The following is a 17,301-nucleotide window of genomic DNA, read 5'->3' as shown; positions in this document are numbered from 1 at the left end:
ATAAAAATAAAGCCGTCCACATAAATTCAACCTAAAGGGAGACTTTAAAACCATGAAACTGCATCACTTTATTGTTGTTTTTTGTTTGTTTGTTTTGTTTTTGTGATTTTTAATAAATAATTTTTTTTCCATTAACTTTAAAAGTAATTTGATGACTACTAGGTTTACCACAAGATGGCGACATACCAACATTTAGTTTGCCATCTTTAGGGAATCTAAAGATACAAATTTACCAATAAGTTGTTTTAATTTTTAACAGTTTCTTTTTTATCTCTATTGACGCGTCTCAAAGTAATATCAGAGGTCTCTATAAAGTTGGTTTTAGACTTTGCTTTAACTTTTGTTTATATCACATCAGGGACTGAGAAGTGCGATTCCCTCGGGTCAAACGCATGTCTGTGCCACAGCCATGGCATGTGTTTGACTGCTGATTTTAACACTTGAAGACGTCAGTAAAGGCGGTCCTTTGTGCATACCGGAGCAGAGGGTTCATATCCTGCTCCATTAGTGGGGGAAACTCTTGTTTGCGCCTCATTCTCTTCTGGAAAACCCTGTGAGGACATCTGTGGGCTCAGCAGCATGGAGGGGTCCAAAGGAGAGGGGAGCCAAGCGGAGCAAGCAGCGTCTTTATTTGGGACGTCCGAGCTGGAGAGCCAGAGGATCAGCGCTCAGCAGAGGAGGAAGGGGGGTCACCTCTGTAAAATCATAACTGGGGTATGTGTTGCAGCTCCAAATAACTCTAAGCTTTTAACGGGCAAACAAAAGGAACTCAGTTATTTCAAAAGGTTTCAGTGACTAGAATAAATGTTAATGTTGTTTTAATAAAATAGCACAAGCTGTGGAAGCTGTTTCAACTTGTACAAATCACTTCTTTTTCTTATTGTCAGCTGTAATTCAATTTGGACCTTTTTTTGCAACATTTCTTTAATTAATCAGCAAATAATAAGTCATTTGAATTGACTTTACACTAAAGAAAATCTCTATCTAGTACAGGGGTCACAGGCTCATTTTAGCATTTTCACCTTGTTTGCTTTGACTGTCATAAATCCTCCGCTGCCAAGGCTGAGACTGTCAGTGGTGCCAGAGTTAATGTGGAAACTAACTGTTTTCACCTCAGTGCAAAGGCACAGAGTCCAGGAGAGGCCCTGCAGGTGTCCTGCAGTTGTCTGTAAACCTGACCTGGATTTTCCAGTGTTTTTTGTTTATCCTAAGGGTTTGAGTCATTTGGAAAGGTATAAATACACAAAAACTGGTTTTCTGCTCAGTTTTTTCTATTTGGTGTTGCAAACTTCCCTTAAAGCTTCCCTTAATATTGTTGTATGGGCTGCTGGTACAATAATATATTTATATCCTTTAGATTTTCCCACTTCCTATAACTTAAGAGGGATGATTGACCAATAAGCGAATGCACAATTTTTAAGTAGAAAGGATCAATAACATTTAAATATTTTGTTTTTACAAAGTAAAATCAAAAGATTTGGATGTTTAATTAAGTACTAGGCCCACTGTTCTCAGATATATGTAGATACATACCAAAGCAATCCAATGTGTAATTTTAAGTCATAACAATCAGTTCTTCAAGAACGTTTTTCATTATTCTTGAGTAACAAAGAACACAGCAAGATAGCAGGGTAAAAATAAGAAGCAATATTTCATGTTTTGAACATGAAGCACTGTTCATCACACGTTAAACTGATTGTTTAAAAAGGAAAACAAAAGCAACAATTAACCAAGACACTGCTGTCCCCCATGATTTGCAAGCAGAAGCAGCCTAGAGAGCTTCAGAGATGTGCAGCAATAGCAGGAGAATCATTCATCTGGATAATTATGATTCAGACACTCCAGTTCTGATCTAAATTGAAGGGTCACAGCAATACATTGTTTAAAGGAAACCATTAGAAATGATGGCTTTAAATTGTTATTTAGCATACAGGAGACCTAGCAGATCTATAGAAGAACATCTGATGATATGACATCAAAATTAAACTTATCTGCATACATGCAAAGCTTTTCTGAGCTAACTATGCTTATTTCTCTATGGTGGTGGTCATGTCATGATGTAGGGACGCCTCTTTTAATCAGGGTCAGGGAAATAGGATGAATTTAAATATAGGGCAACCCTGCAAAAAAAGAATCTCACCATGTGATGTTTTAGATCGTGGGTGTTTCTCAGCTTCAGCACAGCTGATTAAGGTGATTGCACTTCAGCAAAAGCCTGTAATCAGCTGTGCTGAAGATGGGAAATCTCTACCAGCTGGAGCTTTGTTTAAATTGGCATGGTTCTCATAGCAATCATAAATATCTTATTTTACTCATTAAATGTGGAATAGCATAGAAAAGAACTTTTTTTTTTAATCAGAGCTGTTGTTGTTAATGTAAAAAAAACAGACACCCAACTAGTGTTCAATGTGTAATTCCAAGATTTACATATGTTAAAACAAATTTAAACACATAGAAAAATAAAGTACTACAAAAAACAACGTTTTGGATGTTGTAGGTCAAAGCGTGAATATGTGTGTTACTGTAGTTTGCCTAAATACATGTATTTAATTTCAGTTGACAGTTTAAATATTGCTTATTGACCACATAACAAGCTTAGCTATGCATGAAACTTTCAGGATCACCGCTTAACCTGGATTAGACATTTAAGTTCAGCCTGAAAAGGTCTTCTATTCCCAGAGTTGAAGGTTTCTTAAAATAGCCAACTTTATTAATAACAGAGACCAAGCACGCCCACTCCGAGTGGAGGCAAAATCAGCATTAGGTGAGGAGGAGTAAAGAGGAAAAAATATATCTGCTCTGAGATGTTTTTATGTAGCTATGGTAAGTTAAAAAGAACAGATACATAAATAAATTTGTTTTTCATCCTAAAATACTAACCTTGTGATTAAAAATGGATGCTATCCTTCTAAATTATAAACTGAACCCATTTGTTATTTCCTTCAAGCTGCGACTCAAAACCACAGGAATACCAGATGTCTGTTTGGCACTGCAGCAGAGTCTAGACAGTGCCATGCTCCATGACAATGCATATGTTTGTAGCAGAAATACTTTAAGGCTTTGAAAATAAGTAACTGGAATGTTTTTCAGAGCTAAAACATCACGTCCAACCTTTATCTCAATCAGAGGGATGATTATCCTAATATGTCTGACGAGTTTTTAAGCTTTTGCTCTTCAACATCAGTTTAACCTTGCATCTTTTCTTCACAATAGTAGCCTAGACTAGAGATTTTGATGAACCAAAACAGTAAAGTATCATTTAGAGTCAGACTTGTAGGTTTGCTCGAGACAAACTGTGTACTTTTACTTCCCACATAGACCACATGTGATGCTTTCAGTAAAGCCTTTCCAGGTTTCCTCTCTGAACACCTTTCTCTAAAGAAAATGAAAGGCAGCAGACACCTCAGAAAGCAGGCATGCATAACAGATCCTCATAACTGTCTGAGAATGCCACAATCATGTGTGAATCACAATAAGAGGATACTCTATCTTGTGCTTCACGGTTACTCCCATCCTGTTTTTTAAAATGTTATCTTTTAAGTACGGTGCTCAGGTAATGAAGAGATCTGTAATATACCACTTGTTCTGAAGCAGTGTTGAAATAAAATAAACAATAGGTAGCTTTTCTTATGTAGGCCCACATTTGATGAAATTGGTAAATATAAAGGCTTAGGATACATGTGGTCATATTTGAGAGAGATTTCCTAACATTTCTGCCAACAAATATACTATACAAATATTTATCTTGCATTTATTTCCATATTTTACTATTTCTTTCCAAAAAAAGTAATATTTATTTAAATCCACTCATTTGGAATGTGCCTTTGGATTTAATGAGAAGGAATTTAAATTTACTCTTCCAGCAAAGTGGGAACAGGATGATCAAAGAAAAAAAATATTTAATTTGAGCAACACAGGAGATGCCAAGCAGACTGTCTCAGACTGCAGGGTAAGTAAACAACCACAAAAACCACTGAGGGTCTGTTTTAGGCGTTGCTGTCAGTGACGTATGTGCAGAACGCCCCTATCATGCCATAAACAGAATGTTTTTTCTTTGAAACGCCCGTCTAATTGCAAACAACCCCCCACCCTCCTGATCAGATGGAATCTTAGCAGCACTTTGCTGACTTTTCAGGAAAACATTTTAGTAGACTGACAAATTTCAGTTTTAAAACAATGAAAATATGCTTAATAAATTTGCTTTTAGGATTTATGGTGAAATTTCCAGCCAAAGAGTGTTGAAATAGCTATCGAGCATAGTGCTGGCCGAAGCATGGTAAGGGACTCAGCATATATTCTTATATGGTAGGTTTATTTGCTTAATAATCCTCCAACCCCCTTACGCCATGAAAAAGAAAGACATTAACAGACATTTATGCACATATTGACATTTTTAGAGTCTCTAAACAGCAACTACCAAACCAATCTTGTTAATATTTTAAGTTTGTTAATTTATCTGTCTTTGCCCTTTAGCAATTATATTTTAATAGTGGAATTATATTTAATTTATAATAGTTTCAAATTTCAGCTTAGCAAAAAAGCCATTTTAATTGAAATATCAATTTGTTCTTGCGTCATGTTCTTGCTTGCACTAGGTTTAAGGCTAATTTTGCATTTCGTAGCAGTCAGAAATGAACTGTGCAATTAATGGTTTCAAATGAGGCAATCAGATAAGATGAAAGTAGAATAGAATAGAATAGAATAGAATAGAATAGAATAGAATAGAATAGAATAGAATAGAATAGAATAGAATAGAATAGATATCCCTTTATTTTCCACAATGGGGAAACTCTGGTTTTATTGCAGCAAAAAGATTATTGAAAAAACTGTCACACAAATGTGGACCTTAGAAGAATTTATAAGAATAACACACTATTGAAGAGTTAAAAGATAAACAATAAAATTCTGTGCTGTATAGTGTTTTAACAATATACAAACAATTGTGCACAGAGAGAATAAATTAACCAATATCCAGCTATGGACATTTTTAGATTAATGGATAATAGCAGCAACATCAGAGATGTGCAAAATGAAAGCAGCATGTTATTTAACTGACTAAGATAGAAACTGCAAAATCAGCATGAATTTTACAACTTATTAAGGTTGTTGGGAACAGTGGTGGTTATAAAGTCTTACAGCTGCTGGGGGGAAGGATCTGTGATGACGCTCCCTGGTGCATTTAGGGTGCAGCAGTCTGTCACTGAAGGAGCTCTCCAGTCCTGCAACAGCTTCATGCATTGGGTGGGAGACATTATCCAACAGATAATGTGAGTCCAGAGGGCCTTCCTGATCAGCTTATCTAGCCGCTTTTTCTCAGCTACAGATAAGCCACTGCTCCAACAGACAGCTCCATGGAAGATGGCTGCTGCCACAACAGAGTCATAGAAGGTCTTTAGAAGCACCCCCTGCATTACAAAAGACCTCAGTCTCCTCAGCAGGAAGAGTCTGCTCTGACTTTTCTTATATAGAGCCTCAGTGTTGTGAGTCCAGTCCAGTTTGTTATTCAGATGAACACCTAGGCACTTATAAGAGTCCACTATCTCAATGCAGAGCCAGTTCTATTTTGACAGCTTTAATTTGTAACCTATAGAATAATTTTGAGTTTGCTAAAATGTTTATTCTGGTGATGTAAACTGCAACCTGTTGTCTTTTCCAGCTACTCCTGCTGTGCCTACTGATCGTCATTCTGGCTGTGGTGATTTTTGTAAAAAACGACGAAAGGAGCATAGGTAAGACTGACAATAAAAAACTGAAAATATTTTACAAAATCAACACTTTTAACTATAAATTATTCCTTTTAAGAAATTAAATTAAAGGCTGTTTTCACAGTATTGTATTGTTGATATCCCTAACGATGTTGGAGTGTTAAATTCTCTTTGCAAAAGATACTTTGAAAGAAAAGTTGTCTAAATCATCCTGAGAGGGGTAAATACAGAGCAATTACTGTTAATTGTTGGTTAGATAAAAACACTATTTTTTCAAGCAGCTCAATCAAAGATTGGATTTGACACATCTCAGAAACAGCTCTCTTTTAATTCCCCAAATTTAAGATTTAAGGATTTTCTACAAATTCTGATGAGCTCATTGTTCCCAGTTTTGGATCTCAATGCTTCTTTCAATACTATTGACAAGCAGATATTAATGAGTACATATGTGTGTCACTTGTGAAAATGATTTCCTTTTCTGCAGGATTTACCAGAGGTCTGTACTGCTGTTTACCTTCTAGTTATGCTCAAAAATCAGAACCCCTAATCAAAGCCTGTGTGTTTGGTAACATACTTAATATGATGGATATCTAGTCTGAATTTCAACAGTATGCCCTGGATAGTGAAGCTGTTTTTTCTTTAAAAAAAAAAAAAAAGATAAAAACTTTCCGAAAAAGTTATGCTGCTGAATTTAAATGTAAGAGTAAAAAGCATGACATGATCAAAACAATACTTTGAACCCTTCAGAAAGAAATAGCTTGTGAGTCTGGTTAAAAATTAAAGTAGATTGCAACGGAAATTTAAATTAACCATTTCACTGCATGGAAGGTATTGTACAAGTGGAAGACTTTCCCAAGATCCCTCCCCTGCAGGAATACTGCAAGATACAAAGGCAAGGCTTCATGAATTATGATTTCATTACAGCTGAAAAAGGTGCATGCCTTTACAGTTAGAAAGTGGCTATACAAGTTTCATATTCATGAGGATGTCCTAAGACAAAACATGTATCTACACAAGAAGTCATCTTAGAAATGGCTACCTCTACCTCTAGTTTTTTGTGCATAGTACAGGAAGATCCATTTTATGTTGATTCTAATATCTTATAATTGAACTAAGTTGTTGTGATTTTATGTTCGTTTCTATTCCCAGCCCGCTGGGAATTTATGTTTCTGATACTTTAAGGTGTTTATTGCCCTCCCCTGTAGGGGTGGTAAAATATCTTATTTAATCAGACATTATTTCAGCTGTTATATAGTGTTTATGACACGCAGTCCTACTAACTTTGTTAGAACAATAGATGAAAGAGTGATTCGAGCACTAATCATGGTCAGTTAATTCTGCACATACATGGAATAAATTCACCACAACTTCTGTTCAAAATATAAGAGTTTATTAACAAAAATCATTCAGCTCCAAGTCAAATGTATTTCAGTTTAACACTCTCAACTAAGACTAGTAAAACTCAACTAAACTTAATTAACTACTATGTACAAAGAGGAAGGGGAAAACGGTTGAAAAATATTACAGTTTAAGATGGATTCTGTGTTTGAAACCAAAGTTTATCTGGAAGAATTTGGGATATGATCAAATTTGCTTTTCCCTCATTTTAAAGAAACTGGAATGTTTTCAGACCAATTCACAATGCAAATCCATGAGGTAAATAAAACATTATTTGGCCAAATAATGTTTTATTAAATGATTTGCTTAATCAAGAACCAATAACCTTTAGCTAAATGATTCTTTACCCTCTTTGAAATAGCTAGTAGCGAATAGACATCAGGATTCCACTAAATGACTCTTGGTCATACTTGGTAATGGAAATGTAATGAGCATATGAGGAACACATGAAAACTAATGTTATATCAGTGTTTAAATCCTTAGTGAATAAAGCTTGTCTAAGCTTTAGCAACAGATCAACACATATTCCTGTAGCATAGCAAAGCATGCAGTCCATTCTTTAACATCAATTAGCGTTGTCTTTACTCAGCAGTAAACACACGATATAATTAGCATCATCAAAAGACACATTGCTTGTTCTGTCCCTAATCATGCCAGACCTGCAAACCTTTTTCCATGTCCATTTGGAAAGCTTGAGTTTCATCCAGTTTTGCAGCTCTGCAGTCAGGGGCTCTTTGTCTCAGCCTCACAGCAGGGGTCCTCTCAGTCTCACACCCAGGGCATGGTCCTCATCCAGTTTGGCTCTAAAAGTTCTGAAACTCAAGAGAAATGTGTTGCAAAAGGTCTGTTTGCAGCAGTTCGGTTCTGAAAGGTTCTGACTTAGCCTTGATGGTTCTGGGGATCTGGTTCCCCTGGGGCCCGCATCTCCACTGTGGTGGAGATCCAGCCACAGGGGGCCCCAGCTTTGAGCGCAGGAGCAGAAGAGACCAGGAGCAAAAGGAGGCAAAAGAGAGAGAGTCTTGTGTTCTCTGTGGTTTTGTTCTGTCCTCACAGAGGGGGGTGGTGGTTGGTCACATCTCTGTGACTTGCCATGTGACTTGCCTGTGGAGGCTTTGCCTGAAACGGGGGTTGTTGCAGAGATTCCACAGCTGATTCCACATCATCATGTGAAGATGAAATGTGGACATTGGTTCCCAATGTCCAAAAAGTATGATCATGGCATATGGCACAACAAAGTTTAACCTAATTGGGGAATTTTGTGTTGTTTTTCTAATTCCAAAATAGTCAGCTTTACCAACAGACTGACCAAAGAATGACTGCCGTTATTTCTTAGCAGCTATGTTCATACGATGAAACTTTTTAAAACAAGTTCCTTTGTTTGTTTTCACTTTTTAAATTGCTTACAGTTCATTGCCCACTACGTTACGCTTCTCTAAGCATTTTAGACCTTTTAAGCGCTCTCAACACAATATGCAGACTTTGAAACAACATAAAAACACTTTCATTTGGAATAACTTACGGTATATCATAATTCAGAAATGACCTCATGTCAAGATAACCATTCCTCTGAGTAATCTTATATTGCAAATGTTCGGGATGGCAATATCTGTTCTGCAAAAACCTCATCAAAAGAAACTAATCAGAAATAAATATTGTTCAAGTCACAGCTTGGAAATTCCCATTAGGGATGGGTTATAGGCAAAGAGGAAACGCTTAATCTGGGTTAAGGGTCTTGCTGAGGGAGCCAGAGCAGCAAGGTTTAAATTTTGAGCCCTCCTTTAAACACAGGCCCTCCGCTCTAAGCACTAAGACACCACTCATCCTAATTAATGTTCTAATAGACTTTCCAACAAGATATTCTCAGTTTTTTGTTTAGTTCAAACAAATAATCAACACCATAATCATTAACACACGTCTATAATGAAGAAGGTTTAATTAGTAGATTACAAGTATTATTGCCGCAGTGAGCAGGACACTGATTCAGAGAAGAGAAGGGTAAAGGTAAGCCAGTTTATTTACAGGTTCTCTGGAATCTTTTGGGAAGAAAGAAAGAACCAGGGTTATTCCAAGGCAGTGTATCAGGAGATTTCATCTACTAAGGTGAGGTGCTTACATGACCTGGACCGGTCCCTGTTTGGTGTGTGAATGGGTTCCTAGGGAGTGTAAGGTACAGAGTAAAGCCTGGTTTATGCTCAAAACCAGGTCGTCTGCGTGTGTGTAGCAGTTAATGTAGATATGCCGTCCACAACACCTGGCATACCTTCGACACTATCCCAGACAGTGCAGGACGCTAGTTTGTAGCTGTGCGCGATGGTGTTGGTTTGCACCTGAAGCCAAAACACGCAGGGCCACAGCCAGTCTTTTGGGAGGACTCACTGGTGAAATGTGTGTTTTCCGTCATTGGATGAGGGGTTGAAGACGGTTCACGATTGTCCCTCTTGCGTTGTGGTGTGGAATAAAATAGCGCAGACCATGCTTCAAAATTGGGCATAAATCAAAATATATCTGCTTCATACCTGCGACAATCTAACTGCGACACACTGCTGCGGGAGTATACACAGTGGCACAACACGTCCGTGCCCATCAATCCATCCATCTACCCATTTTCCTTCACGCTTCTCCCTGCTGGCTTTAAGAGGAGTGCTGGTGCCTATCTTCAGCTTTCAATGGGCGAGAGGCGGGATACACCCTGGACAGGTCTCCAGTCTATCGCAGGGCAACACAGAGACAAACAGGACAAACAACCTTTCACACTCACACTTAAGGAGAATATATTTTTTAGAGAAGCCAATTAACCAAACATTCATATTTTTGGACTGTGGAAGGAAGCCTGCGTACCCGGAGAGAAAACATGCATGCACAGGGAGAACATGCAAACTCCATGCAGGAATCAAACCCGGAACCTTCTTGCTGCAAGGCAGCAGTGCTACCCACTTTGCAGCCACATGTCCATGCATTGCTTCTTATTTTGAAGTGTAAGGTATCAGCTTTACTCTCCCCGTGTCTGACTTCCTATTTTTCAAATAGACTCAATCCATATATCTGATGGACCAGGCAGAGGATCTATGCGTTATGTTGCAGTGGAACAGAGTTGGTAGAAATTTCCACATTGACTAGAAAGGCATCTGTGATGAAAAGGAGGACACAAGATCTTCAGATATTTACTGATTTTACCTAAAATTTGATATAAAGCAGGACAGAAGGACCCAGTATTCAAGGCGAGACAGACAGTCAGATAATTCACAGTATTTACTAAATAGAAGTGGGCTGTGGATCTGCTGTATCAGCTGCTAGAGCGGGGCACTGCCCTTCACTGGAAACTCTGTTTTGAGAACAACACAGGTTAGTGACCGTGATAATCTAATGGAGGATGATTATCCATGTTAGACACCAACATGGTTTAACAGTTCAGTCCATCTCCTTAGAGTGAGGTAGGATCCAGCCGATGGACTGCTGAGATGCGGCAGGTAACGCCCAGAGTGTCCAACATGCTGCAGCTCCAGAGAACAGGCAGGAGTCAAAGCCAGGTCAGGGAAGCAGATTAGAACAGCAAGGCTCAGAGATCGTGGAGTCCGGAGCCCAGTCAGGGAAACCGATCAGAATAGAACCTGGCTGGTCCAGGGTTCCAGGAGTCCAAAGAAGAGTTCAGGCAAAACGTTCAAACGGAAACTGGCATGCTCAGTGAATAAGAGGGATTTCAGGATCAGGAAATCAGAAACACTACAGAAAGCTAAAAACCATCTCTTCACTGGCCTAGAGAATGAGCACAAAAGCAAGAGCAATACTGTGGCCCCGATGGCTGGGACTGAGCCGTATAGAAGCAGGAGTAGGCAGAATAATTGGAAACTGGGGAGAGTTAGACAGTTGAATGACATTAACAATTAAGCCAAGCATCAGCACTAAGATCATCACAAAACTGAGGTTCGATGAAAAATGTTTTGACTAATTATCCTTTAAATGTTTCCACAACTTTATTAAAGTCCACCTGGTGGTAGTGTCAGTTGATTAAACAAAATCTGGAATGGAACAGCACATAATATATCAAAAACAAAGCAATGGATGCCAAAAAAGTGTCTAAACTAAGTGGTGAGTAACATTCCTACTAAATGCATGGTGATGGCGGTATCATGATGTGAGAATGTTTTCAAGGTTTTTTGCTGCAGTAACTAGGTTATCTGCATAGGAGGCAAAACGACACCTGGCTAATAAGTACAGATTCTACAAGAAAACTTCACCCACATTTATCTGAAACTTTGACCAAGACAAAAAGTCATTTTCCAGCAATGAGCAAAAGCAGAGAGAAGATATCATATGGCTTCAAGAGCAATATGTGAAATTCTTGCAGTGGCCCAGCCAGAAATAGAACATTAATGTTATTGAACATATCTGTAAAGATTGAAAAATGGCTTCCTACAGGTTCTAGCACTTTGGGATTCAGGAAGATATTAAGGAAGGGCTAAGAATAGCTATGTATTTCTTTTATTGTTTTGTCATGAGGTTGCGTGCGACGAGTGTTGGTGGAAACGTATTTTAGCCAGCTAAGCTCTGGCTAAGAAAAACATGGGAAAAGTCAAGCATTGTTAATAATTTCCAGTTGTACTTAAAATGACTCTGTATTAAACCCCTTTTACAGGGAAATAAACACTTTATTTATTGTTGGCTTGTGGATTTATATGAATGCATGAAGAACAAAGATTATTAGATAGAGATCAGATGCTCATTATGCTACTTTTTATTATAAATATAGGGTCTATATAGACTCAGGTTTCTGTTGTAAATGCTATTATTTTTTCCTTGGTTAACATTCCATATACAGGCATCAACATGTATTTGATTTTCCCTCTCCTAAGCCAGGGATTTGGCTCAACTTTGATTCACTTTCCTTTCTACAGATTGCATGACACCAACTATGATGTTATTGTAGAAAGCTGTTATTTATGCTTTTTTTAAATGCAGTAGTTGGTAGAATAAAAGATAGAATTTTAAGAGCATCAAAGTTGCTGTGGGATTTTTAAGAGTGAAATGTCTGAGTGAATCCATCCAAAACGTAAACAGGGTATATTTAGAGAAGATGGGTCCAGTTACTTAGGGGCTAGAAGTGAATGTGAACCCTCTAAGACATGCAGTCTCAAGTTATCAACTGAGTAGTCATGCCTTTTTGGTATTAAGTTATTCAAAAGCTGTTGTAACCACCTTTTCTTCCATGAAAGGGAAATGTTTTGAGCAGCTATGGTTTGGTTCAGCGTGGGCCATAAAGCTAGTGTGCCCTTTGGTATGTTCTTCATCGTACACTGCTTTTCTAAAACGCCCCTTCTGGTTTTCTGGGGGAGAATGTGGGCAGTGATCCTCTGGGGAGGGGTGCTCCTTCTTCTGTGGTAGCTTTTCCTCATGTTTTCTCTGCCTGCCTGCATGAAAGCATTAAGGGAAGAAAAGGGTCAGATTTTCCACACAGGCAGACTCTTGTGGACCTGCTGTCTTCTATGTTTTTTTTTTTATAAATAGATTTTAGAATCAAATGAATTGGAGTATCTTTACTGTTATTAAGAAAAACATAATTTTTCGGAGCCCCAGATTAGAAGGCACAATCTAATCAGAGAGAAATAATTTAAAAAAAAACTTGTAGAAGAGGAATTTAACTAATCAGCGCCTTCTCTATAAATGGAGTTTGTGTGTTGCCTAAAATGCTGAGTGTAGGTTTCCCTGTAGATTTAAAAATCAAATTAATCATTTTCATGAGACACTGCCACTGTGTGTTTGCTCCAAACCACATAGCTGACCTCAAGCCAGAGAAGGGGGGTGGGGGTTCTCACCAGAATGATAAGACTATTCTGTTACATGTCCTGTCAGCAGTGCACTTGACAAATGTAGTAGTTCTTCGAAAAAGGTGAAAGATCAGGCCGGTTGTCAGGCTGGTGTCATTCTGTCTATGGGAAAAACATTGAAGCTGTAGGTATTTTATTTTAATATGCAAATAATAATAATATAAATATAAAAATAATACAGAATTCTAAATTTAACAATAAAAAAACGATTCCACCAAAGTGAGCATCTGCTTAATCTGCTGTTTCATTTACAAAAGGACTGTAAAGCTTCATTTAAAAGATATTTTACCCACTCGATGGAAACTTTGCTATTGCATGATGATGAATTGCTGCTTAACATGACTAACCTGCAGATGCTATGGACAGTGTTGTACCTTACAGTATTTCAGCAACATGGTTTAGTGTTTCTGTGTGGTGACTACTTGTGTTGGCTCTTACCAAAACAATCAATCAAATCAAGGCGATCAAATTAAATTTTGTTGTACAGACCATTTTAAAAAATGCTCTTGGCCAAAGTGCTGGATACAAAAAAAGAAAAGATAATTCAAGCATATAACAAAATAATGCAAATAGAGGATAAAAAAAGATCTTTAAGACTGTACTGTAATATGTATTATGTTAGTCTAAGCCTGGCTTGGTTTACACCAACATATAAAAGGTGTTAGTGTAAACCACAGAATCAAGTTGGCAGCTACTAAAAGCAGGAATCACCCATTTCAAACTGTTGAAAGATATTTTTTTAAACTTAAAATACTATAGCTTTTACTAGTCTGTTTCTTATGGTTAAGACCAGAATCAAGAATTAATCCAAGATTTTTTACAAGGATTCAGGAAAAGTCAGAGGGCTTGTGAACCGGAACTGGAAGTGAGAAGGGAAGTTAACGGAGGTTACTTCAGGGTCCGTGGGAACTTTGAACGACGTCTTGCAAAAACAGAGATAAACGGGACTCAGTCGGTGTGGGGTTATCCAGAGATTGAGGGGCACATTGGAGGGCGGACAGGTTTTTACTTAATGGGTTCATGAGGAGCAATGGAGCGGACTGCCTCTTAGATTTCCGGGAGAACTTGAACGGGATGTGTGGAGATTAATCCCCTGCTCAGTATGAAGCTCAAACAATCCTTCCAGTATGGAGGAGGACTTCCTGCCGAAAGGCAAAGACAAAAAACAATGTTAGGCTCAGAGAAACAAAGACTCCGTTAGACTCAGCTAATCTCAGCTTGGCTAGAGTACCCAAAACTGGCAAACACTCTGGCGTCGAGGTAATGACAGTCCGCCACTCAAATACTCCTCACTGATGAGCCAACCAGCCGCAGGTGTGCAGGAGGACCAACGATGACAGGGCACCACCTGGTGCTGGAGGGAGAGAAAAAACACCAAGCACAACCCACAGAAACTGGATTCCTAACAACAAGATCAGAGGGTAAAGCGCTATGATTTTCTCTGGGACCAAAAATCAGGACTTCAGTTTTATTTTCATTGAACTTAAGAAAATCTGAAGCTGTCCAACATTGGTCCATCGGTGGTTAAAGCGGAAAAAACGATTGCACTTCAACTGTAAATAAATCAGAGTATTGTCTTCATAAGAGGGAAACAAAATAGATTAACTGAAAGAAATAATTAGCTAAAATTGGCTTTTAAATACATTACAACTACATTATCACATTAAAAGTAATATTAATCCAACATGTGAATAATGTAAACATAAATAAATTTGCAAGGTAAACCTAGCTAAAAAGTTTTATGACATTTATACATCCTTTTCAACCTATTGTGAAGTAGGTGAGTCATCTTTGACTTTATGGTTCAGCTTGTCACATTTCACAAAAAATGGCAAACCCTAAAGTTAATTAGGGATTGGTCCCTGAGCAGATTATCAGTATTTATGTGAAGTTGAATGTAAAGTGTCCAACTGGTTCTCCTTACTGGCAGTGAAGGGGGTTTTATAATCATATTTGTTCAGCCTTTATAACCTGGAAGAGTAAAGGGTCTTTTATAAAGACAGTAAGCATGAATTATATAGAATAATTATGTAAGTACTACAGGCCATTTACCAACTCTAAATATATTTTTACATTAGTTTAGTTGTCCAAAAATATATATATTACATTTATCTGGCAGATTTAAGCACTTCTATCCAGTTGAGAATCAGGCATGAAATTGTTCTCCCATTTTCCTTTTTCCTGTGAAGTCTGGTTCTGCTCAACAGTTGCGTAAAATGTTTGGCCTTTTCTTTTTTTTTTGTTAAACAGAAAATAGGAAACAGATATCCTGGAAAAACTTTTCTGACTTTCTAACTCCAGATAAGTTTTTCTCTAACAGCAAATGTCCAGATCATTTTGAATGGTAAAAGGTTGTTTTAAGACTCAATAACCTTAAAATAGTGCTGAATTACTCAGAATATTGAAGCTTCACTTTCACTGGTTACAGTGCTTTTTAAGCTTCATTTTCTTCAGAACCGATGTTTGTGACTTACTATTAACTTACTTTACTTGAAAACCCACATCAGAAGAGTTTCCACCTTTTGTTTCCAAAGACGTTTTAGAACCTGTTTAATTCTGGAGGCTATAATATCCAGGAAACCAGCTTCCAACAGTGAAATGAACATTACCATTTATAAAGTGCAGTAGTGATCAATAATGTAAACAGTGTAGGAAAAAACGAAATCAGTTTAAAAGTGATGGTGCAAAAGGTAATTGATATGGAATGATATGATATGCAAAATGCATTAGAACATCGAGCTGTTCTGTCTGTCTTGTGGTGATCTGGAAAAGCCTTTGACTAAAGATACTCTGTTGTTGTTTAACAGTGCTCTGAAGGGGATGCTTACCTTTGTTCTTAATTTCATGATGAATTCCTCTTTGTAAAATCACCTGCAGATATTCTAAATGAGTTCCTAGAGCAGCGCTGGCCTTCTCTAGCTTCTTTGATTCCTTTGCTCTGATGCTCTTATCCCAGCAGATGATGGCGGAAGATATTATACTTACAACATTAGACTTATAGAAAACAAGAGGAAATATTGCTGCAAACACTCGCTGTTTTTGTGGTGCTCAATTGATGATAGTTTTGAAAAATGTTTTATAAAATCATAACTAGCATTAAAACCTTTAATTATATGTTTGTTTATTCTTTTCAGACTCTGGGAGACTCTGGGAGACAGAGGCAAAGGAGGTTCAAGAGCCTCAGTGCCCACCTGGGTAAGGACATTTCAACCGTTAGCTTTAGAATACATCACTTTATTCTAAAGGGGTATAAGGCTTCATAGTTTTTTGCAATGTTATTCAGGTCTGGCCCATTCTGTTGTAAGGTTATTTGCAGAGAGGAGTTTTGAAATGTGACTAAAGAGATTATTCTAGACATTTTCCATCACTTCAGCAGTTATTGTTTTTTGTTTTTTTTTTTTTAAATGAGTGTAACTAACCCAAAGGTTAAGCTTGTGTTTTTCCCAATAGTGTTATTCATCAGTAGTTGGTCAATGTCTGTATGGAAACTAGGTTAATGACTTTGACTAATCAGGCATGCGTTTTTGAGTTGTGTCTGTGTCATGACATGAAGCCAGAACTAATCAGACATATTTCTCAATGGAACATTTAAACTGTTGCTCACAACAAGCATAATTTTTGTTTAAAATAGAAATTAAAGAACTGTGGTCTATGCTTTTTTGGTTCCTCATTCTGCTAAACAGGAGTCTTTAATGCTTCTAGAAGCAAATCAAATTTTTATTTAGGCTTTATTCTCTCTGGAAAATGCTTATTGCATGTTTTTAGTTTTACATTTAACCCTTAGTTTAAAAAAAAACAGAACATTACATATTTTCTATTTTGATTCATGTTGTCATAAAATGGTAAGCAGTGCCATACTTATAAAAGAGTTATGCAGTCATTATAAGATTCTTAGAGATTGCAGCTATGTTCCCTCCCTGCTGGCTGCTTCACACATTTCCATTGGTTGGATAAAGTCAATATTCAACTGGGGACCAAAAGTAACTTATTCAGGACAAATTTGTTTTGTTTTGTTTTGGAAATAGAAATTTGCTTGTTAAATTATGGCAACTTCTTTAACCGTCTTGTGTGCAAATTAATGTCTAGATGTTGTGACTATTCAATAGAGTATAATACTTTTATTATTTTAATTAACATGGCAGAAACAGTTTTTATTGCAGGAAACAATGCAGAAAATGTCACATAATCATTTGCAATGATTTAAGAAAGTAATTGCAGATTGTAAAAAAAAAAAAAAGAGAGAGAGAGAGAGAAACTGATTTTCTGTTTAGAGAACAAGGAATACTATTATGTGGGGATTTAAAGTAATAATTCAGATCTGACAAATGGCCTTGGTCTAATTTTCTGAAACTTTTAGGGATGACATTTAAACAGAT

At 37.3% G+C, this 17,301-nt stretch overlaps 1 protein-coding gene across 1 annotated transcript in view; it reads left to right on the top strand.

Annotated features, from left to right (window-relative positions):
- The first annotated feature begins 421 nt into the window (after positions 1 to 421).
- LOC107093143 (ectonucleotide pyrophosphatase/phosphodiesterase family member 1-like) overlaps positions 422 to 17,301 on the top strand; it is a 45,258-nt gene continuing 28,378 nt past the window's right edge. Inside the window, exons 1-3 of the mRNA XM_015387992.1 lie at positions 422 to 714; positions 5,657 to 5,729; positions 16,060 to 16,120. Coding sequence (XP_015243478.1) covers positions 580 to 714; positions 5,657 to 5,729; positions 16,060 to 16,120 — 269 coding nt within the window. The 5' untranslated portion in view covers positions 422 to 579. The remainder of the gene's footprint in view (positions 715 to 5,656; positions 5,730 to 16,059; positions 16,121 to 17,301) is intronic.

The sequence above is a fragment of the Cyprinodon variegatus genome, unplaced genomic scaffold (genome assembly GCF_000732505.1).
Source record: "Cyprinodon variegatus isolate N-32 unplaced genomic scaffold, C_variegatus-1.0 Scaffold410, whole genome shotgun sequence".
Taxonomy (NCBI): domain Eukaryota; kingdom Metazoa; phylum Chordata; class Actinopteri; order Cyprinodontiformes; family Cyprinodontidae; genus Cyprinodon; species Cyprinodon variegatus.
Note: the sequence above shows the minus strand (reverse complement) of the source record. Positions and strands in the feature narration are given on the sequence as shown.